Source organism: Ovis aries, chromosome 19 (genome assembly GCF_016772045.2).
Source record: "Ovis aries strain OAR_USU_Benz2616 breed Rambouillet chromosome 19, ARS-UI_Ramb_v3.0, whole genome shotgun sequence".
Lineage (NCBI taxonomy): Eukaryota > Metazoa > Chordata > Mammalia > Artiodactyla > Bovidae > Ovis > Ovis aries.
In genome coordinates this window covers 48,115,980-48,138,106 of record NC_056072.1, presented here as the reverse complement: position 1 = coordinate 48,138,106, position 22,127 = coordinate 48,115,980, and the positions used below count along the sequence as shown (strand labels likewise).

The 22,127-nt window shown below is 50.0% G+C and overlaps 1 protein-coding gene and 1 long non-coding RNA gene across 3 annotated transcripts in view; one reads left to right on the top strand and one right to left on the bottom strand.

Moving 5' to 3' along the window:
* The window catches only part of STIMATE (STIM activating enhancer), a 54,030-nt gene that overhangs the window by 5,704 nt on the left and 26,199 nt on the right, over positions 1–22,127 (bottom strand). For both annotated transcript variants that reach the window (XM_004018389.6, XM_042236090.2), the window contains exons 2-7: positions 12,208–12,256; positions 10,300–10,395; positions 6,890–7,011; positions 2,004–2,116; positions 947–1,024; positions 49–198 (exon numbers count right to left, since the gene is read on the bottom strand). In XM_004018389.6, the coding sequence (XP_004018438.1) occupies positions 49–198; positions 947–1,024; positions 2,004–2,116; positions 6,890–7,011; positions 10,300–10,395; positions 12,208–12,256 (608 nt within the window). The remainder of the gene's footprint in view (positions 1–48; positions 199–946; positions 1,025–2,003; positions 2,117–6,889; positions 7,012–10,299; positions 10,396–12,207; positions 12,257–22,127) is intronic.
* On the top strand, positions 2,507–13,793 carry LOC132658186 (uncharacterized). Its single transcript, XR_009597440.1, has 3 exons — positions 2,507–2,726; positions 4,302–4,408; positions 5,345–13,793. It is a non-coding gene; the product is annotated as an uncharacterized LOC132658186 (long non-coding RNA).

The following is a 22,127-nucleotide window of genomic DNA, read 5'->3' as shown; positions in this document are numbered from 1 at the left end:
ACAACACCAGACCCTTCCTGGGTCAGCGGCACGAGGGCTCAGCCCTACCTCAGACTCTGACTCCTCATGGGATGCAGCCCTTCGGTAGCGGACCTTGCTCCCATTCCTCGAGTCCTGGTTGGCTCCTCTTTCTTCTAGCTTAGCTTTCGTCCTTCCCTTTCTCATGAGGAAATTGTCCACTACCCAAAACATCAGAGCCTATGGGAAGAAAAATGCAGGTTACTCTGGGATAAGACACTTATGAAAGCAAAGGCAAGCAGCTCAAACACCCATCCTCCTCAGCCCCGTTCCAGATCACAGCGTTAACAACTAGGGAGAGGAAGACATCATGCAGGCCCTTGCTCCCTCTCAGAAGTCAAGGAAGAGACTTCCAATCCCTATGCCCTTTAAGAGTTTTGCTCCAAGGGGCTCTCTGCTGGTGACTGGTGGGGACAGCCTGCTCCGGGTGTCCGAGCACTCGGCAGAGCAGGGCCTGAACCAAGGTCTTTGGACTCCTGGTAGGGGCTCCTCCTCTGGGCTGAGTCGCTGGGTGGCACACCTGCCACATCTGTCACCCCCAGGTTCCTTTGCCATTTCTTTCCTTATTTCCTAATTTCTAGCCAGTGTGCTTATGAGTTTCTCTAGGGGCCCTGCGGTCAGGAAAATTCCTGAGTCTTCATTCCTAACGGTCTTAATCTAGAAGTCACTGTTACATATGTGGCAGTTCCCTGGTAGGGAGGGCAGGACAAAGATCCCAGGACCCTCCACTTTGCACAGAGGCCCCAAAGCAGGATCTGCATGTTGAGGAAGTAATCCGGATGTTTCTAGGTCTGGTGGGGATGAGAGCTGGCAAATACTTGCATGCAGGCACCCATGTGCTAGAAGGTGTTTTCTCTGTCAGAATTTTGAAAGGAACACGGGAAGGCATGGAGCAAACAGAGGTTAAGGAATGCAGTAAGGCACTGACATTGACAAAGAAGGGGACGATCAGCATGACGATGGCCAGCTTCAAGTCTGGGTTTTCAATGGGATTCAACAGGGCCACCTGTAAAGAGAAGCAGACTTAGTGAGGTGGGGGAAAGGCCACAGAGACAGTTTCCCGGGGGTGGGGAGGGGCAGGGAATGGCCCATGAGGCCCTGAGAGGAGGCTTTGCTAAGACACTCCCCTCAGAGCCCTGATGAGAACCGCACCTCACAACCAGGGCCATAGTCCCCAGACTTGACTGCCAACGAGGGACCCCTTAGGAGCCCACTAGGAGCAGGTAATCCTTGAGTAGCTTTCCCCTGCTGTGGAAGTGAGAAGTGAAGGGGAACTGGAGGCTGAAGCACTTTACAAAGCTGGCACAGGGTGGAGTGTGGGCTTCAGCAAGTTGGAAAGAATGAGGTTGGTGGACAGTCATTACAGATACTAGCAATGAGGCGCCGACCACTTTCTAATGGAAATCCTGCACCCCAAGCACCTCCTCAACAACAACAGCTCCCAAAAGCCTTAATTTATTTTTTTAAAAAAATAAAACTCGGCCACAAATAAAACCAAAGATCTGAGCTACTTTGGCTGGTTTCCTGGGGGCAGTGGAGTCTTATCTGCACAGCCCTGGGGCCAGAGGGCAGTGTTAGGAACCACAGGAACATGCGACCAACCACTGTCTGTGGCACCAAAAGGCTTGATTAAACCACTGGCCAAGAGAGGTGAATGAGAGAGAACATCTGCTGACAACACTTACCAGTTACCCGATGGCACAGGCAACTGCAGGGCAGGGACTGTATCTTCATGGGGCTTTACATATTTCCAAGGCCTAATCTAGAGCAGATGTGTATAAGGGAGGTAGAAGGATGCTATATGGAAAAGTGACAAGTTACTGCCCTTGATACGTGGCCAGGAGCTGCCCCATCAGACCAAATCCAGGTACCTTCATGGAGTTAAAAAGAAAACCAATTTGGTTTCCCAACAGGGCTGGGAAGAGGTGAATACTGTCTTCCTTGACATCTCAAGGAGTTTGTAAAGAAGGGAACAAGAGGCAAACCTTCTTCCACTGAAGTATTAGGAGGACAATGAAAACGACAGATTTTTCAAAAATCATGATCACGATGTAAAGGGCACATTGTCCAACCCAGGCTCCACACTGCAGAGGGTCTCCTGCAGGGAGAGAGGGCTTGGTCACTCACTCGGGTAGTCACTCGGTCACCCCCTCCCCTATCACCCACAGCTCCCATGAGCCCTGATTCCCCACCCCATCCAAGAGCTCCTAAATGAGCCCTCCAGAGCAACAAGAATCAGCTTGTCTTGAACAAACAAAAATCAGAGAATTCCTAATTTGGAGATACCAAAGTGGCCTTTCTTTTAAGAGACTCTAAGATATAATTACAAAGGCACTAAAGTTAGTAAGTGCCCATTGCTTGGGCTGAGAAAAGCTGGCTCTTTTTGTCCACTGGCAGCACAAGCTGTGTTAAGCAAGACTGCTATTATTATCCACTGTTGATGTTTCCAGCGGCTGTGGTGCTATCCATCCTCTCCCCATCCACGAACAGGCTACGGTTTCTGAATCAGGAAGGCAGTAAACAACCTCTTTGTTTGCCTCTCACCCCTATCCCACTTCCGCTGCCATTCCCCACTCCCCCTCACTTTCCTGCTGCCCTTAGCCCTGAAAGTAAGAAACCTGACTCTGGGGGGTATTCAGATTCTGTCTAGGGGCACCCCAAAACACCTTGGACTGGAGACAAGGAAACAAAAAGAGAAGCCCCCCCAGGTAAGGAGGTTGTGACTAATGTCTGTCTGTGATCCCGTCAGTCACTGTGCTTGAGAAACAGAAGAGGCCAGCAGTCCATACTGGGAGACACTTGGCCCCTCAAGCGCCTCCAGAATGATTCAAAAGGGACTTGATGAAGGGTGGAGGACCCCTCCAGTGAACATCCTCCATCTTCAGTGACAGGGAGAACCCATGAGATGGGTCCCTGGGGAGCCACACACCTTCAGCGCGGGAGACCCGAGGCGGGGGGTGGGGGCGGGGTGCCCCAGCCACTCGAAGCTGCTTGATCACGGTGGCCAGGAGGGGGCTGCAGAGTAACTGCAGGGGAGACAAAGGCCCTGATCCAGGCCCGCAGAGGGATCTCTGGCTTCTGTTTCCACAGTGTCCGCAGCAATCCCTATCTGGGGGTGGGTGCCGGCAGTCCCCAGGCCAACCCACCGTGCGTGGTGGAGCCCCAGGGGAAGCCTTCCACAGCCCGTAATGGACACAACCCCAGGCCATTCCCTTTTCTGGAAATTCTTGGAGAAGTGCACAGAAAACAGGCAGAAAGACCTCAGTGCGTCTCCTGCGGTGTCCTATTTACTTTCACTTCTGGGTAAGACACATCTGAGCCAAAAAGCCATTTCAGAAGCGCAATTTCTCCTAACTAGATTTTTACTGGAGTTTTGTAATCCTTTCGGTAAACTATCTGACGTTATTGAGGAAAGTTCTCAAAAACAGCAGCTCAAAACACTTGCTAAAAACTGTTCAGTGAAATGGGGGATGGTCAGACAGAAGCACTGGTAGGACAGATGAATGAACTGAGACTAGTGTGTTTAAAAGTCAACAAGACAAGTGGCAACACATTTACTATCAAACGAAAATCTGCTTGCATCATGCTCACCCCATTTGCTCTAACTCTTAAGTGGCAACAAAAGAAGAAAATGCTTTTCCTCCTGCTGTTCTCACACTGCCCCCTGAATTTCACTGCTTTAAGTTTCAGAGTCACCCTGCTTAGCTGCAGCTGCCTTTTTTTTTTTCAATGTGGATGCTTGAATAAGAAAGTTTTAAAGCAAAAAAAGAAAAGTCACATGTGACCCCACTGTCACAGACCATGTCCCCTGAGCATCCAGCACATAGCCACATAACCACCAGCACACGCGCTGGTTTTTCTGATTTGTTTCATTTGAGAGTCTTTCTGGCATTCCCCACAGCCTCATCTTTGAAGGAGAGACAAACTAGGCATTCTCGTGTGCCCTGCTTTTTATTATCACACTAGACACCCTCAGGTACTTCAGTGTTTTTGCTGGATTATTTCCTCAAGATAAATCATGGGAATGGGACCAAAAGAACGGAACTTGTCTGTACATAGAGAGGCTTCCAGAGGGAGCACCGGGACAGAGGCTGGTAGCAAAAGCCCAAGCAACAGGTACCTGAGGGACACAGACCGTTTTCAGGAATTTTGTCTGGGGAAGAGCAGCCTAGTCTTCAGACTGCGGACACTACCTCTCTCTGAACCCTGCCTTATCCCTTAGGGCTGCGTGGTCTATTCCCCACATTGCATGTTTTTCTTAGTAAGTTCACCTTCTTTTCTAGGGACCACAGGAATACCCAGAAAACAAGCCCCTCTCCTTCACTAGCCTAAGAAGAGAGCTCTGGGCCCTACTTGAACTACTGCCCCAAGTGGATGGGCCAGGTAACAGGTACAGCAGAGAGAACCATGTCCACACCCTAATCCCCAGAGCCTGAGACTATGCAACTACTGTGCAGAGGGGAATTAAGGCTGCAAATGCAATAACAGTGGCTAAGCTGACTAAGATGGGGAGAGCATCCTGGCCTATCCAGGTGGCCCAGTAATCACAAGGGCACCTCAGAGTGGAGGAGGTGTGAAAGGCCGAGAGATATGAGAAGAGCTCAGCCTGCGGTTGTGTGTATGTATGATCAGTTGCTCAGTCGTGTCCAACTCTTTGTGACCCCATGGACTCTAGAAAGCCAGTGTCCTCTGTCCATGGGCTTTTCCAGGCAAGAATACTGGAGTGGGTTACCATTTCCTACTCCAGGGGATCTTCCTGACCCAGGTATCAAACTCGGGTCTCCCGCATTGCAGGATGATTCTTTACCACTGTGCCACTTGGAAGCACTCAACCTGTGGTTACTGGCCCTGAAAATGAATGAAGGGGCTACAAGCTAAGAAATACAGTCACTGTCCAGAATCTGGACAAGGCCAGAAAACGGGTTCTCCTTGTAGAGACTCCAGAAGGATTGTCAGTCCTGCTGACAATCTGGCTTTAGTCCATGAGACGCTTTGTCAGACTTCTCCACTACAGACTGTAAGATAATACATTTGTGCTGTTTTAAGCCAATAATTTTGCAGTAATTTGTTATAGCAGCAAAAGAATACAATAAAAACAGGAACCAGGTAACTGAGAATAGCCACGATCCTTCCTCAGCCTGGGCAGGGAGGAACCAGATGCTCCTCGATAAAGGGCAGCTTCACCTGGAAACACCCTGGCTTGAGGGCTCTGGTTCCTGAAGTCAGGGGGTGGGATGACCCAAGGGCAGGGGTTGAGGCACGTGGGTAGAGGAAGGTGGCACAGAAACAAGAGGCTCAAACAACCACTTCTTTCCATCTCTCTGAGGGATGCAAACAGAACACACTGGGAACAGGTACGACCATGACGGCCAGCGTATCGGGACCTGGCCTGGTCTCCACTCCCAGGCCACTGAGCAGCACGACTGGGTGTGAGCAGCTCTCCCTAGCGCCGCTCAGCTACAGCTGACTTGAGAGTCCTGCCTTCCAGGAGGGATCTTAACAGCAGAGACGATCTGAGCACTGTTCCTGGAGCTGGCGGGAGGATCGGGTATCCCGGTGTAGCAGCCAAGAGGCCCTCCAAGCTGTGCACTGCCTGGGTGAGCGTCACTCAACCCCTGTGGGTGCGCATCCTATAAATGAGGATGATGCCGCTTTGGTCCACGGGCGCGTGGTCCATTTCTGTCCTCCATTCTAAGGAATCAATGAGTTGGAGCTTCTCCGCAGGGAAGACCCCGAGCCACAGGGGCACACGCTGTGTGTCGGACACTATCTTAAGTCAGTGACTCATCAGGCATCAAGTAACGAGGCTAAGAAAAGCCCTCCCCTGAGCTCACCTCCCGTCAATGGAGACAAACAATTACTTTAGACTTCTAGAAATACCCCAGGCACTCACAGCCAGCTCCACGAACCGGCTCTCCCTTTAAATTCTAGTCTCTTGTGGGTCCTCCCCATCTTGGCCCATGTGCCCCTCATGACAAAGGCTCCACTGATGCTGTGCCCATGAATAGGAGCTCCTGGCCACAGACAGCAAGGGCCCACTATGAAGGTGGGAGAGAGGTGGATGCCCAGAGCGGGGCAAGGATCAAAGAAGCCCCTCTCACCAGCAGCCCCTGAGGCCACATCCAGCTGTTTCTCTGGGGGTAGTAAGTAAAAGGCACCCCATGTGCACTTGGAGCCAGCATGAGGGCAGCTTCCTACCAACACTGTATCCCCACAGTCTGACAAGACAGAGTGGGTCAACACTGTGCCAGTATCCACAGGCCACCTGTTCTAGGCTCTGTCTCTGTGAGTGAGGATGCCCCTACTGTCCCTGGTGACTGTACATGTAGGATGCCAGGTGGGGGGCCAGCCCACGGTCAGGCGATGGCAAGGTGACTTGGCCCTGGGGTGGGGGATGGACACTCCAGTCCTGACCTCGTGAGCACCGGTAGTGGAAAGGCCTGGTGACAAGACAAGTACGGACATGCAGCAGAAAGAAGAGCAGCTCCCAAACTGAGAGCCACCCCGTCTCTCCAGCAAGGCAGGCCGATGGGAAGCATGGCGGAGGAAGGTGGCCTTACTGCCCTGCATGTAGGGCCGCTGGTGCCCTCTGCTGGAGGAGGGCCCTGTCCCCTCCCTGTCTTGAGGGTGAACCCTATGGCTCCTGCCAGCAAGGCTGGGGACTTGGCAGTGAAGCAGGCACCCACCCACCTGCCTCACATAAGAGGATGGAGCTCAGGCTCCAGAACCAGCCTCTCTACCACACAGGGGACACAGCCACCCGCTCCTGAACCTTCTCCAACCCAGCGGCCTGGAGGGCTGTACAGGGCAAGGAGCAGAGCCCCTCCAGGACGACCCCTCTACACCCCGTCCGGTGTCCATGCTACATTACCATATTCGCCAAAACGCAGGGACTCCCACTGCTGCCACTCCACCAGGACGCTGACGGCGCGCACGCCCACGTAGATGAGGAGCATGCCCACGGTGGCGTCCAGGAGGAAGTTGATGAGGTACCTGTGAGGAGAGGGCACCGCGGCACCATCAGGAAGCACCACCTGGGGAAACAGCCACCAGGGAGCCAGGCCCCATGTGCTTCCTGGGTCAAGGTCAAGGCTGGGGACCTGGGTCTGTCTGGCCCTGCTCTGGGAGGGGGAGCCTCCAGCGAGCCCGTGCAGGGGAGGCTGTAGGGGTCACTTCCAGGAGCCCAGGAAGGCCTCCACCCTAGGACAGTGCCCTGCTCAAGGAAAGTGGGAGAGCGATAAGAGACTCAAAAGACCGCAAGTATTCCTGCCAAACAGAGACTGGGAGAGAGTGACTGGGAGCAGCCAAGGAGGCTAGTAGGAAAACAGAACTTAATCGATAAAAATAGTTTGTTCCACGACTGCTCACTCCCTGAAGGCCCAGCCCTCCCAAGGCCCCGAGACGGGGCTGCTGCACAGAGCAGGGTAGGAAATGGCCTCTGGGGTTTCTCAGACCAGAAAGGGCAAGGCCATGTACCCTCGATCATCCCTATGCTTCAGCGCCTGCCACGGAGGCAAGCCCCAGCAAACACCTAAGGAAAGGGCAAGATGATGCAGGAAGGAGAGGAGGGTCAGAAGACCACGCCCACCCTGACCTCTTGTTCTTGTGGGCTCTGTTTCTATCTGTCCGACATACACCTCTTCCCTCACTTGGCCCCTTGCCCACTAGCCCTCCCGTGAGGGCCCCGAACATAGGTCCCCCCAGCTCTCTAGACAAAGCAGGAGATAAGCAGTCATGGGGTCAGGGGCCCTCCTGGATGCCACATAGCTTGGAAACCCCCCAGAGAAGCTGCAGATACTACAAACTAACTGTAGCACTTCCAAGTTGAGAGGCTTGAGATACTTAGGCAGCCCCACGCCCCTGCCCCAAAGCCTGGCCTCAATAATGTGCACAGTACTCTGAAACCCAAGGGAGCATGTTGGAACCAGCGCCCTGGGGTGGCGGGAAAACCAGAGGGAGGGGACAACGGCCCTTTCCTCTTGCCTGCCTTTCCTCTTTAAAATCACAAGGGGTCACTCTCCGACCAGAGACGGCATATTGACTGCTTCCCAAGCAGTTTGTCCAAGGTCACACTGAGCTCTGGCCCTAGGCTAACGCTTCCCTCATGCTTAGACCACACTGGTTTCAAGCGGTTCTGACATCTGGGACCCATCCTGAAAATATCAAGAGTACTTGACACAGATGTATGTATTCTTTCATTCATTCCCTCATCAAACACTGATTCCAGCCTAGTGTGTACCAGACCTTGGGAACACAGACAGGAAGCTCTAGACCCTCCCCTCAACACAGGTGAGACTGGCAGCCAACAGGGTATCCTGTGGGCCTCAGACCACACTGGCTGGGTTCAGATTCCCACTCCATCACTCTCAAGCTGTGTGAACTCGAATAAGTTATAAAAATCTCTCTGCTTCAATTTTCTAACTGTAAACTGAGGATAATCAAAATATCCATATTGCAGGGCTGTTATGAGGATCCAATGAGTCAATATAGGCGAACAGAGTCTGCCACGTAGTAGGTGTTACAATCCTAGCCCCTGAGACATCACAAGGACCAAACTCCCACCCAGAACAGTACCCCCAGCACAGGGAACCCCTGTCGCCATTGGGAGCAGCTCGGGCTCCTTTGTTTTTAATTTCTCCTCTCCCTGAACTGACTGGTTTCCCTTGTAGATATGCAAAAACCCAAGATGGCCCAGGTCCAGCCCAACCCTTCCCCCATCTGGGAAGAGTCACATGGCAAAGCAAGGACGGTGGGGCTGGAACAGATCCCACTCCGGCACTCACTCTTCCACAGGCCAGGTACTCTCTCTCCTGCTCTGCTCTCCCTAGCAGCTCTTCGAGCAACTGCTGGAGCTCCACGTCTTTCCTAAGCTCTAACGACAATATCCTCTGATTGTAACAAGTGCCCCAGTGGCTTCCAATGGTGCCTGTACCCATCCCCTCATGAAACCTTCGCACTGATCCTGGGGATATGGATGAAGAAACAGAGGCTCAGAGAAGTTGAGCCGCCTTTCGACAGTGTGGCTTCCAGCCAAGGGCTCTTTCCACAGCACCTATCTCCATTTTGGGCCTCTTCTCCTCTGGCTGAGCACCTGAGATCTGTCAGCAGCTAACATCCCCTTCTCCATCCTGGCTGTGATTCAGTCTGTCAACGACCCACAATGACCACAGTGGGACCAGGAGATAGGGTTCCTCACCCCAGGGCCTCTAGGGTGAGCAGCTGGCTCTCAGTGTATCTCAGCCAACCAAGATGGTTTACCAGAGGACGACACAAGCTTGCTGCTGGGCTCAAGGACTGGAAGGACCAGGCCCTTTCCTAACCAACTCCCCTACAGACGAACCCCCTTCCAGTCCCCTGCTTTGGGACTACACCCAAACAGATGAGAACCTATCCAGGTCTTTAGGAAAAACCCTGGGGAGGGAAGACTTTACAACTTTCTTTGAGTCTGGACTTGGACTGAATCTCAGAATTGCACACTCTCACCAAACAAGAGAAGCTTAAAGGAATCTTCTAGTCAACATGGTCTTCAATATACACTAAATCTTTTGGCAAGGGACTCACCAGCCCTCCAGCCTGCTCTCCCTCAGAGGCACGGCAGGGCAGGGCTGGGGGGCATTCCAGGCAGAAGGCAGTGCAAAGGCACAGAGGAAGGAGGCAGCTGGTGGGCTTGAGGACCACCAGGAGCAGACCAGCACAGCTGGAGCACCAAGTCTGAGCAAGGAAGGCAGCAGATGAAACCAGGATAAGGCAGAGGAGTGACCTTTTCCATTCCATGGCACTGTTTGAGTGTTGTTAGCAAAGAGGTCAGGTGACATGGCCCAACTGGGCTTTCCGGCAGACGATTCTGGGGGTTGTATGGAAGGCACATTGACTGCACTGATGAGGCAGAACCACTCATGGTCTTCAGGTCAACAAGGTCAATGGTGGTCAACAACGGCTCTGACCTCGAGTGGCTGATCTGACAGAGAAGGCCCTGTGTGTCTTGTTTCAGCACAGTCACTCCTTCCAAGCTGCTGTGCAAGGGCTGCTTGGAAACTGGGAGACGTAAGGGCACTAGAAGGCCAAGGGACAGAACTTAGGTTGATAAGCAGAAAGCCAGTGCACAGGGCCACCATCACTGGGCAAAACCCTAACATCCAGCATGCACACGACAACCTCTCAGAGGGAAACAGGGGATGAAGGAGAGTTGCCCCCTCCCGAAGCCAGAGGGAACATGACCGGCAACAGAAGGAAAGGCATGGAGGGCCAGACGATGTTCATACTCAAATACGGTCCACTTACAGTGAACAAGGGTCCTCTTCATTGAGATCTGCTAGGTATACATTTGCAAAATGGATGAACAGCATTCCTATGGCTTGTTTGGAAGTGTCTAAAAACCTGTACGAAATAGAATCGGCACTTGTTATCACTCTGGCAGGAGGGTAATATCCAATTTGGGGTAAATGTTAAGTCTGAAATAAGACAAAAAATGCTGCTGGGGAGACCCCCAACCTTCCAATGACTAGTCCCCTCCTCTGGGGCCGCTAACACTAACTAGGGCTTGGCCTTTCTGCTACCTTTCAAAACCACCAGTATCAGTGCGTCCCTGATAGGCTGCCAACTTATAACAGATGTAAACACACAAAACACATTTAAAATATGTGTCTCTACCTTTTCATTTTTGTTACTTCAAAACAAAACGCTCGATCACAGCTTTGGATGAGGTCCAAGGTGCTTCTCCTTTAAAGAGCCCCCAGCTGACTTCATGCAAAAACTCAATGACATGTGAGCTTAACAAGACTTGCATGAATCCAGCACTGCTGCCAGAACCCTGAGCAACCTTCAGATGCTGCAGCTTAAACAATGGGTGGGACCCAGGCGGACATGCGTTCCTGTGAAGGGTCTGAGGATAGACATTTTAGGCTGTGAGAGTCATCGTACTCTGCGTGAGTACGCACTCTGCTACTGCAGTGCAAGGGCAGCCAGGGTCACTAGCCCCCAACTGACATTTTACTTGTGGAGATGGACAGTGGCCAGGTTGAGGCTGTGGGCTATAACTTGCCAATCTTGGGCTAGAGGAGAGGAGTTTTAGAAAAGAAAAAACAAGTTCTGTAGTCTCTGGGACACATGGCAGGAGCATGGTGGAGACAACATGGGCCCTCAGTCTCTCTTCAACCATGAGCACTTGGAGACCACTTGCAGTCCATGGCTGAAGGACCTCTGGATTGCGGCCGCTTCTCTCGGCCTCTCAGGCTGGGCCTTCAGAACTGGGCAGGCCACTGATGGGATGATAGGCATGGGACTCAGGGCTGCAATGGACCTTAGAGATTATCCAGACCAACCCTGCAACTGAGGCTTGAAAATCATTTCCTAAAATCATGGTAAAGTAGGAGCTGCCAAAGGGGACCATGTGGAAAACTCAACTCCACATTCCCCCAGACGCCCTGCCCAAGCTAAATACTCAAGACTTGAGAGAAGATTATCAACATTCAGAAACAATGTATTGAAGATCAATCAAGAGTAAGGCTAAAATGTTACTAAAAGGCCTTCACCCCAGAGATTTCTTACAAGTTTCCTTCAGAGGGAAAGTTGCTATGGTTATGATAGGTGCAAGAACAACAGCTTCTTGAGGGCATCATGTTGTCCTGAGGAACTGCCTGTTGCCTTGTGAGGAATTTAGTTTTTTTGGAGTTTTGTCTTTGGAGGCTATGTCTGAGTATCTCACCAGCATATTTAGAAGGAAAAACTGCTGCTACAAGGTCATCCTAGGAGTAAGAAAGACTATAGTTTTGATGGAAGGAGCATGTACACGGTACATCTGACTCATCTCCACATTTAGATTACTTTTTTGCTTACACATAGAGAATGCAAGGATTTAACATAGTCCATCGACAGGGAGAAGTAACTAACAAAGCCTTCAGTGTGGACGGACACATCTGTGTCATCTTCCATTTCCTAAAACTGGACGGCAGAGTGATGACAGAAGCACCACCATCCGGCTGTCACTAACCCTATCGTGGGCTCAACATTTATCTGGAAAAACAAAAGTACTTTCATATTATACACAGCTCATGACGATAAACTGGACTAATGGATTTCAACACTTTATGCCACGTATAACTGCTCACATTCCATGCCCCCTCCACCCCCTCAAAAAAACTCAAAATAGTCAAAAGTATTCTAGGAATGAGTTAATATTTAAATACCCACCATATCCTCCATGGTCGTCTTTCATGCTTTGGTTCTCTGAAGCGTTTGACTAAAAGAAAAAAAAGAGCAGATATTCAGCAGCTTGCCACAGTGATAAGGAAGCAAAGTGCATTTAATAAGCTGGGGATGCTCAGCACACTCAGTGTTCACACCACTGAGTCAGGGTACTTGCTCAGGCTTCCCTGGTGGCTCAGATGGTAAAGAATCTGCTTTCAATGCAGCAGACATGGGTTCGAACACTGGGTCAGGAATATCCAGTGGAGAAGGGAATGGCAACCTACTCCAGTATTCTTGCCTGGAGAATTCCATGGACAGAGAAGCCTGACAGACTATAGTCCATGGGGTCACAAGGAGTCAGACACGACTGAGTGACTAACACTTTAATACATCAGGTAACCAGGAAGACAGGCTGAGAAGGAACTAGAGGAGGGAGGGTCCTCAGTGCCAGGCCATGGAGCTTGGAATGAGTTCTGAGGAAAGGAAAACCCAAGGGAGAGAGCTAAACAGAGACATAGACACAGAAAGACACAGAGGTGGAAAACCACCTCTGAATGGTGTAGATGGTGGGTTTCCAAGGGCAGGATGGACTAAGCAAAGCCCCAGGCAATAGGCAGGGGCCCTCCCAGCCCAGGACAGTGCGGGTGGTGTGCTCATTCAGCAGCAGCATGACCACGATGGACAACAAAGGGCTCCCCAGACTGACAATCTTGACCTCAGGCAGGTCTGCAGACAACAGCTTATACAGATGGAAGCAAAAACGTTCCAAGTGTCCTGTCCTCCGTTAAAGCCCCAGGCAGACTATTTCCACAATGACTCTACTAAAACCAACAATGCAAGTGCCATGTATGTGGGGTTTTCCTACACAAAGTACTGAAGAAGAAATAGACACGATGGTAGCAGGCAAGAATCGACTTCTGGCAGAGTCCCAAGCTGCAGTGAGGATGCACGAAGAGGAAGGAGGCAGCGAGGGAGAAACTGGTGCCGAATCAATAAGCCCTACTTCTCTAAATAAATACAGGCAGCCCTCAGTCTGCAAAGCAAGGATTACCTATGCACATAAAAGAAACTTCTGGTGTTTTTTGAGACATTTTGATAGACCAAAAAGCAAGTGAAATTGTGAGGAGCTCTGTCACCCCACCGACACATCTCAGATCTAAAACATCAGCAAGGCCACAAAATCTGGAGTTTGAGGGAGGCCCAGAGGTTCAGTGAGCAACCTCCCGGCTCACTGAAGGGCTGGGGCTCAGGAAAGAGAGGTGGAGGGAACTGGGCCAGGACAAGCCGTCTGGAGGGAAGGCTGACAGGCAGGGCTGGGGTACCTCCTGCTCATTTGCTCGTCTCCTCAGGGGAATCGGTCCCTAATAGCATAAAATAAGGGATATTAAAATAACCAAAAAGGACACCCTCATTCTTGGGAGGCATATGCTGAAGTACCAGAATGGGTGCAATTTACCTTCAAGTGGTTTAGGGGGAAATTATGCTATATATACTAATTATATATAATAGATATATTATAAATGGCATAATTTATAATGTGGAAGCCCTACATTATAATTATACATGATAAATAAAACAAATGTAAGTGATGATTCTATAGTAAGTATTTGTAATTCTATTAGTATGATATATAAAAAGTAAAGAGAAGCAAATACCATGTTATGGGCCAAACTGTACTCCTCCTCTCACATGCCCAATTCATGTGAAGAAGTCCTAACCTCCAGAACCCAGAATGTGACTATTTGCAGATGGGACCTTAAAAGAGATAATAAAGGTAAGACAAGGTCACACAGGTGGGCCCTAATCCACCATGCCTGGTGTCCTTAGAAGGACAGGAGACTAGGACACACGCAGACAGAGGGGTGGCCGTGACAGGACACGCTGAGAAGACGGCCACCTTCAAGCCAAGCAGAGGCCTCGGGAGAAATGACGCTGGCCAACACCTTGGCCTGAACTTTCACCCTCTAGAATTGTGAAGAAAAAAATTTGTGTTGCTTAATCCACCCATTCTGTGGTAGTTTGTTCTGGCAGTCTTAGCACACCGATACAGAGGGCAACACAGTAATGGGTAAACCTAGAGGAAGGACACTTCAGTATTCATGAAATCGTTATTTAGATGTTTTCCATGGGTCTAACATTTTCTGAAATAAAAAGCTGGGAGGAAAACACACTCTGGGAGAATGAACCAGTGCCTGCATTCAGAGGGCAATCTGGCATTAACTATCAAAACTGTTGATGCCCACAATCCCTTAACCTGCGGTGCATGGCCAGGTACATGCTGTACAAGCCTTACTGCAGCATGTGCCGAGATGCATAGGTCTTCACTGTAATACTGCCGTAACAAAACCCCAGGAAGAAGCCAACACCATCAATAAGGGGTCAAGTATATACATCACAGTACAACACAACACCAGGCAGTGGCCAGAAACAAGGTATGTCTGCATGGATTAATACGGAAAGATTAATGAATTATATTAACAAATAACAGAAGAGTATGCCTACCATGATTCTGTTCAGATCCATGTTTTAAAAATATACATTTATGCCGACATTACACATGGGTTGTTTTTTTCCCCTAGGGTTAATGTTAAGTGACTGTTAACAAGGGCTCCCTTTGATGAAAGGAATTGTGGATCAGGGAGTAGACTTTTTATATCATTCTGAATGGCTTAACACTCTTCCATGTTCATAATGCTTTTATTAAAAAAAAAGACAACCCTATCACGGACTTGTACTAATGCAGCAAAATGGGGAAAAGTGATGTGACTCATAGCTGGGTTCTGCGACAAGAAAGGGAGAGGAAGAGTGTGTGCAGGCCATCCATGCCTAGGAACAGTCTCACCCAGGAGCGCCCTCAGCGGGACGCAGAGTACATTCAGATTCTCCTGCTTTCTCCCTCTCCCTCTCCACCCCATTTCCCTAGAATATATGTATAAAATACATGTATACAATACATGAATACAATATAAAATACATGTATTTTAGACTCTGATATATTTAAGTGAATGAAGAAACATTAAGAAAGCTACCCCAGATCTAATTTGGACAAGAACAGAAGAACCCGTTCACCCATCCCTGTTTTATTGAGGGGCCTGCCGTGTGAGAGGGTCCGTTTGGCAGGAGATGAAATGAATAAAAATTTCCATCTTCCTTACACTCTAGTGGGGAGAGAGGAGTAAACACACAGCATGTCAGATAGCAACAGTAGAGGAGAGCAGGAAAGAAGCAAAGGGGCCTCGGAAGCGGGTGTGCAGGGGCAGCTGAGGAGGCCCGGCAGGTGAGCATCGCTCTCTGAGAATCACCCATGTCTGCGAAAGAGTCATCAGACAGAGGGCTGAGGCCAGGGACTGAGGGAAGTACGGGACACGAGGTCAGGTCTCCCAGGGTGAAGGCTCCCCTCTGCCCACAGTGACCAGGGGGCAGGAGCAGGGCAGCATGGCTGTGGCCCACAGTTCAACAGGCTCAGCCCCTGCTGTGCTGTGCTGAGCAGCAAGAGCAGGCAAAGACCACTATGAGAACCCAGAATGAGGCAGTGGTGTCGTGGCCTGCTGGTAGCAAGAGAGGACGAGAGGAGGTGGGCTCCCGGCTGTTTATCCTCAACACTGAGCCAACAGGGTGTGGGGGGGCGGGTGGTATGAGAGGAAGAAAACAGTCCAGGATGACTCCAGGGCTGGGAACTGACATGGTTCCACTGCACTTCTGGCTTCGGTGTTACGGTGGTGAGAAATGGAAAACTGGGGAGACACACTTCTCTACAGGCAAGAGACAAAGAACTGTCCCCGAGTCCCTGATGGACGGTGAGAAAGGTAACCAGTCTCATGGACACAGACGTGCTCCCCACAGAGGTCTGGCAGCTGCCCCCTCAGAAGCTCCACAGAGTTTCTCAGGCACAGCCCTGGGACAATCCATCTTTTCTCAATTCCTAGTGCTCCTGCAGGATGGAGAGAACTCAGAGGGAGCAAGAAGCCAAAGCAGCATGCAATCCATCCTTTCCAGCGTATCCACCAATATCCCCTGACGCTGGAGGGCTAGTGGAGGGGAAGCAGGCAAACATTAAGGGTAGGTCAGGCGCCTGATAAGAAGTGACACTGGAGTTGGAACCCAAGGTTGACAGAGCAGCACCTAACAGAGACCTTCGTGCGACAAAGAAGAGGAGAGTGAGGATGTGGAGAGTGGTGACAGACAAGGGGGCCATCAGGACACGGAGCCCTCACGGGCTCCCAAGCAGGCTCTCTTGCCTTCAAGCACACATATCCTGAAGACAGGCATGGGACCCCATTTCCAGAAAAGCAGTAGGGGCCAAGAGCCAGAGAGATGGGTTGTGAGTCCTGTCTCTGCTACCAGTCATGTGACTTTATGTAAAAGGAAAAAGTAGAAGGGGGGCTGCTATGATCCAGGTTGACCCTCAATATCTGTGAATGTGACCTTACTTGGAAAAAGGGTCTTTGCAACCATAATTAACTTAAAGATCTTGCGAAGAGATAATCCTGGATTATGCAGGGGGCCCTAAATCTGATTATAAGTACTCTTATGACAGAGGAGAAGACGGTCTTGTGAAGACAGGAGCCTGGAAACTTCGGAAGCCACCAGAAGTGGAAGAGGCAAGGATTCTCCCCTAGAGGGGGTTGTGGTCCTGCCAACACATTGATTCTGGACTTTGGGCTTCTAGGACTGTGAGCGAATAAGTTTCTGTTATGTTAAGCCAAGAAGTTTGTGATTATTTGTTATGGCATTCTTAGAAAAATAATAAAGCAATTTTTAAACTTTTTCTCTTTCTTTTTTTGGCCACGCTGCATGGCTTGTCAGATCTTAGTTCCCCAATCAGGGATTGAACCTGGGCCTTGGCAGTGAAAGAGTGGAATTCCCTTTACTTCTTAAAAAAAAAAATTCAGATTTCAAAACACTCCCTTCCAACTGAAATCCCACTCTGTCTCCCTTCTCAGGGCCAATCCCTGTCACCTGGGTGCTAGGTGAGTAGAAGATGGACAAGTATCTCTGTAAAGAGAGAGACAGATGGTCTCAGACTTTGTAGAGTCAGGCCCTCACTGCGGTCATTGACAGAGCCCTGGAGCTTCAGCTACTGTGCACGTGGCCCCATCTCTTAGACGGGAAGTGACGTGGTACCCCTGGCGTGGCTGTGTCATCTCTGAGTCATTCTACAAGCACCACTGCAGCCAATGTCCAGGCCATGCGCTGTCTCTGCCTGTGTGGGTTCACTGTGTGCGTCAAAGCTTATGTACAACTGACTCTGTCATACTGCCCTCCAGAGAGGCTACAGCAACTCATACAAGTGCCCATTTCCTCACAGCCCTGCCTGCATTGTGTATTATGAGACTTTTTGCTTTGACAGTGTGGTCACTGGAAGCATGGCTGCAGAGGGTACTCATCAGGGCACATGGGCTCCCAGGCATGCTCAAGTGGGGCTGGCAAGACTCCCACCTGCCCTCCTCTCTGCCCACCTGCTCTGAGCTTCAGCTCACACCCTCCCCTGGGAGGACCAGGGCACAGTTGGTCATGCTTCAGAAGTCTCATGCTTTTGCTGCCACACAACTGGACGGCAGCAGGGGGGAGTGGATGCTGCGTTTCACACAGGCAGCCTCGCCGCTGCTCATGTAATGCTGCCACGTGGTTTTGCACACAGCTTTGAGTCAGCACCTAGAGGACAGGGGCTAGGCACCCCCTTTCCCCACCCTCCTTGGAGCCTTGCCCAGCTGATACTCCAAGCACTCACTGAGCGGAGGAAGAGCTAGGATTCTATACAGGGTGTTTCAGGTCACAAGAAGACATATCAGGTGGCACTAAAAGTCAAACCACAAGAATTGGAAGGGAAATAATTTCCACAGAGCAGCTGCAGTTCTACTTAGAAACCAAGTAGTAAAAAGTGGAACCGTTTTGAAATTAAACCACACAATTTAAGAGAGATGTGTGGTCCAAGCCGGCGCAGCCTGAGTGAAGGAGAGTGAGAGGCGTGTAAGGGGCAGTAAGAGGCTCCTGACTGCCAGGGGAACAGAAAGCAGGGTTCGAGGCTGAACGACGATGGGGCAACCTGGGCTTCTGTAGACATGGTTCCCAGGAGGTGGCATTCCCCTGTGCCCCTCTTTATCTCATGGTATTTCCCAAACCAGCACGATGAGGGTATAAAATCACCCCTTGCTGTGAACACAGTACAGAAAGAGGCTCATGAATGGGGCAGCTTTCTTGGCAGAGAGCTTCTCTTGGCCAGGAAAATCCACTGAGGCAATTCAATTACAAAATAAAACATGTGGAATGTGTGTATTTTTATGACTGAAATCATACTCATAAAGCTGGAAGGTGATCGCACACTACACAGTGACCACTGGAGGGTCTTGCATTTCACAAAGTGATACAACAGAAGACATCCTGGGCAGTGCCATGTCACAGGCTACGGAAATCAGAGTCACAGGCTCTTCACTGGGACCACAAAATCACCGGTCCCTATGTGAGACCCTGGGTCTCTGTGAGCAGGCTTCTCTACCCTCTGGGGTGGGGGAGCTCCAGAGACAGTGAGCTCATGCTTTCTTGTTCTTTCCTGGGGGCAAACACTCTCCTTCCAGTGACCTGAAGCCAGGAAAAATAATCCATAATTTTGGAGCCTTCTACCCAATGACAGGCTGCTGACCAGGATGACATCTCTGATGGCCTCATTTCTCAAACTGTACCATGGCCTAGGGCCTCATGCGACACAGGCTTCCTGTCAAAGGTAACTGACTGTTTACTGGGACAAACACAAGCAGCCCCATTCCCAATTCCATAGCAAGCCCTGCAAGCAAAGCAGCCCCACCAGTGCCAGCTGGGGATTGCTGAATAAACTAGGCAGTTTGAACTCTGAGTCACAGCCAGAAGGGTCCTGGTGGGTCCTGGTGAGGAAAATGGTGGGGGGAAGAGGTGATGTGTCCCAGATCACCAGGTCCTTAGCAGTGGAGCCAGGGTGAAATACAAGCCACCTGAGATAGGTGGCTCTTTCAGTAACCTCAAACCACACTGCTGGTTCTAAGTGCCCAGGACCCCAATCCCAAAGGACAGAAACTCCTGGGGTTGGGGGTGAGTAAATCCACCCTCACCAGCAGTCAAGGAAGAGCCCAGAAGTGTGTTTGCACTTTCTCTAAATTATAAATTATCACCCCAACAGCTGAGCCTCTTTAACACCCGTTAGTGGTGTGAAAACCCCAAATGTACTCAGTGTCTTCTGGGCAGGGAGAAAATTCCAGGAAGACTCTGAGGAAGTCTGCTGTTTACCAACCCCCACCCCAACCCTCCTGGACCCTCTCTTTCTAAGGAAATCCCTTTGCTAGCATGTAGACTGCGTTATCAGCCTCCCCTGCAGCTGGGTGTGGCTGACTGACCAAGTGCTAGCCTAGGACAGTTTAGTGGAGATGATGGAATTCCAGCTGAGCTATTTCAAATCCTAAAAGATGATGCTGTGAAAGTGCTACACTTTATATGCCAGCAAATTTGGAAAACTCAGCAGTGGCCACAGGCCTGGAAAAGGTCAGTTTTCATTCCAATCCCAAATACTGCTACTACTAAGTCACTTTAGTCGTGTCCGACTCTGTGCGACCCCATAGATGGCAGCCCACCAGGCTCCCTCGTCCCTGGGATTCTCCAGGCAAGAACACTGGAGTGGGTTGCCATTTCCTTCTCCAATGCATGAAAGTGAAAAGTGAAAGGGAAGTCACTCAGTCGTATCCGACTCTTAGCGACCCCATGGACTGCAGCCTACCAGGCTCCTTCGTTCATAGGATTTTCCAGGCAAGAGTACTGGAATGGGGTGCCATTGCCTTCTCCAATCTCAAATAAAACAATGCCAAAGAATGCTCAAACTACTACACAATTGCACATGCTAGCAAAGTAATGCTCAAAATTCTCCAAGCTAGGCTTCAACAGTATGTGAACCGTGAACTTCCAGATGTTCAAGCTGGTTTTAGAAAAGGCAGAGGAACCAGAGATCAAATTGCCAACATCCGCTGGATCATCGAAAAAGCAAGAGAGATTTAGAAAAACATCTATTTCTGCTTTATTGACTATGCCAAAGCCTTTGACTGTGTGGATCACAACAAACTGTGGAAAATTCTGAAAGAGATGGGAATACCAGACCACCTGACCTGCCTCTTGAGAAATCTGTATGCAGGTCAGGAAGCAACAGTTAGAACTGGACACGGAACAACAGACTGGTTCCAAATAGGAAAAGGAGTACGTCCAGGCTGTATATTGTCACCCTGCTTATTTAACTTATATGCAGAGTACATCATGAGAAACACTAGGCTGGAAGAAGTACAAGCTGGAATCAAGATTGCCGGGAGAAATATCAATAACCTCAGATATGCAGATGATACCACCCTTATGGCAGAAAGTGAAGAACTAAAGAGCTTCTTGATGAAAGTGAAAGAGGAGAGTGAAAAAGTTAGCTTAAAGCTCAACATTCAGAAAACAAAGATCATGGCATCTGGTCCCATCACTTCATGGGAAATAGATGGGGAAACAGTGGAAACAGTGACTATTTTGGGGGGCTCCAAAATCACTGCAGATGGTGACTGCAGCCATGAAATTAAAAGACGCTTACTCCTTGGAAGAAAAACTATAACAAACCGAGACAGCATATTAAAAAGCAGAGACATTACTTTGCCAACAAAGGTCTGTCTAGTCAAGGCTATGGTTTTTCCAGTGGTCATGTATGGATGTGAGAGTTGGACTATAAAGAAAGCTGAGCGCTGCAGAATTGATGCTTTTGAACTGTGGTGTTGGAGGAGACTCTTGAGAGTCCCTTGGACTAAAAGGAGATCCATCCAGTCCATCCGAAAGGAAATCAGTCCTGAATATTCATTGGAAGGACTGATGCTGAAGCTAAAACTCCAATACTTTGGCCACCTGATGTGAAGAACTGACTCATTTGAAAAGACCCTGATGCTGGGAAAGATTGAAGGTAGGAGAAGAAGGGGATGACAGAGGATGAGATGGTTGGTTGGCATCATTGACCCAATGCACATGAGTTTGGGTAAACTTCAGGAGCTGATGATGGACAGGGAGGCCTGGTGTGCTGCAGTTCACGGAGTTGCAGACTCAGACACGACTGAGCGACTGAACTGAACTGAACTGTGCCACCTTTCAAGGAGAAATGAAGAGGCAGGTGATTCTTACAGCAAGGAACTAAAGGCAGTCCATTCGGGGTAAGTAACCTGAAATCTAGTCTCTGCTTTATCAAAAGTTTTATTATTTGAAGCAAGTCACTTAACTCCTCTGGGTCTAAGCATCCTCCGTTGTCGACTTCATAGGATCAACGTGAAAACAAAACAGCTGCAGTGGGTGAGTGGTGTGATTGCCTCACCACTACCCTGCATCAGGCATTCAGTCCAGGATTTCACATCATTACTTCTTCTCTTCACGACAACAGTGAAATGTATTATTCACATTTGACAGGTAAATGTATTATTCACATTTGGACCACAAGGGCAGAGAGGGCCCTGGAGGCTCCCTGAGGCCAAGGACCATCTCCTGCCATCAATGTGTCCTCCTGACTCTGGTCCTCTTCCCATAAACACCCCCACACTGTGGCTGGAGTGAGCTGAGATGACACGCCTTGCTTAAAACTTTCCAGAGTCCACCCTATCTCCCTCCCCTCAGGGAACACAACTGGACTTTTCAAGCTGGTAACACAAGGTCCCCATGGTCCGGCATCTCCCGACCTAGCTATTGCTCACACAGTCCCTTCAGTGTGGCAGGGCCCCCATTATTTCCTCTCCTGGATAACTCTTTAAGATTTAGTTCAGACCACTCTAAGACATGCCTCCTTTGTAACTGAGCTAAGCCTCCTTCCTCCCTCTGGCTCCCCAAAGTCTCCTATGAACACCCTCAGATTAACACTTCACATGCAATGCTAAGGATCTGTTTCTCTCTCTCACTAGACA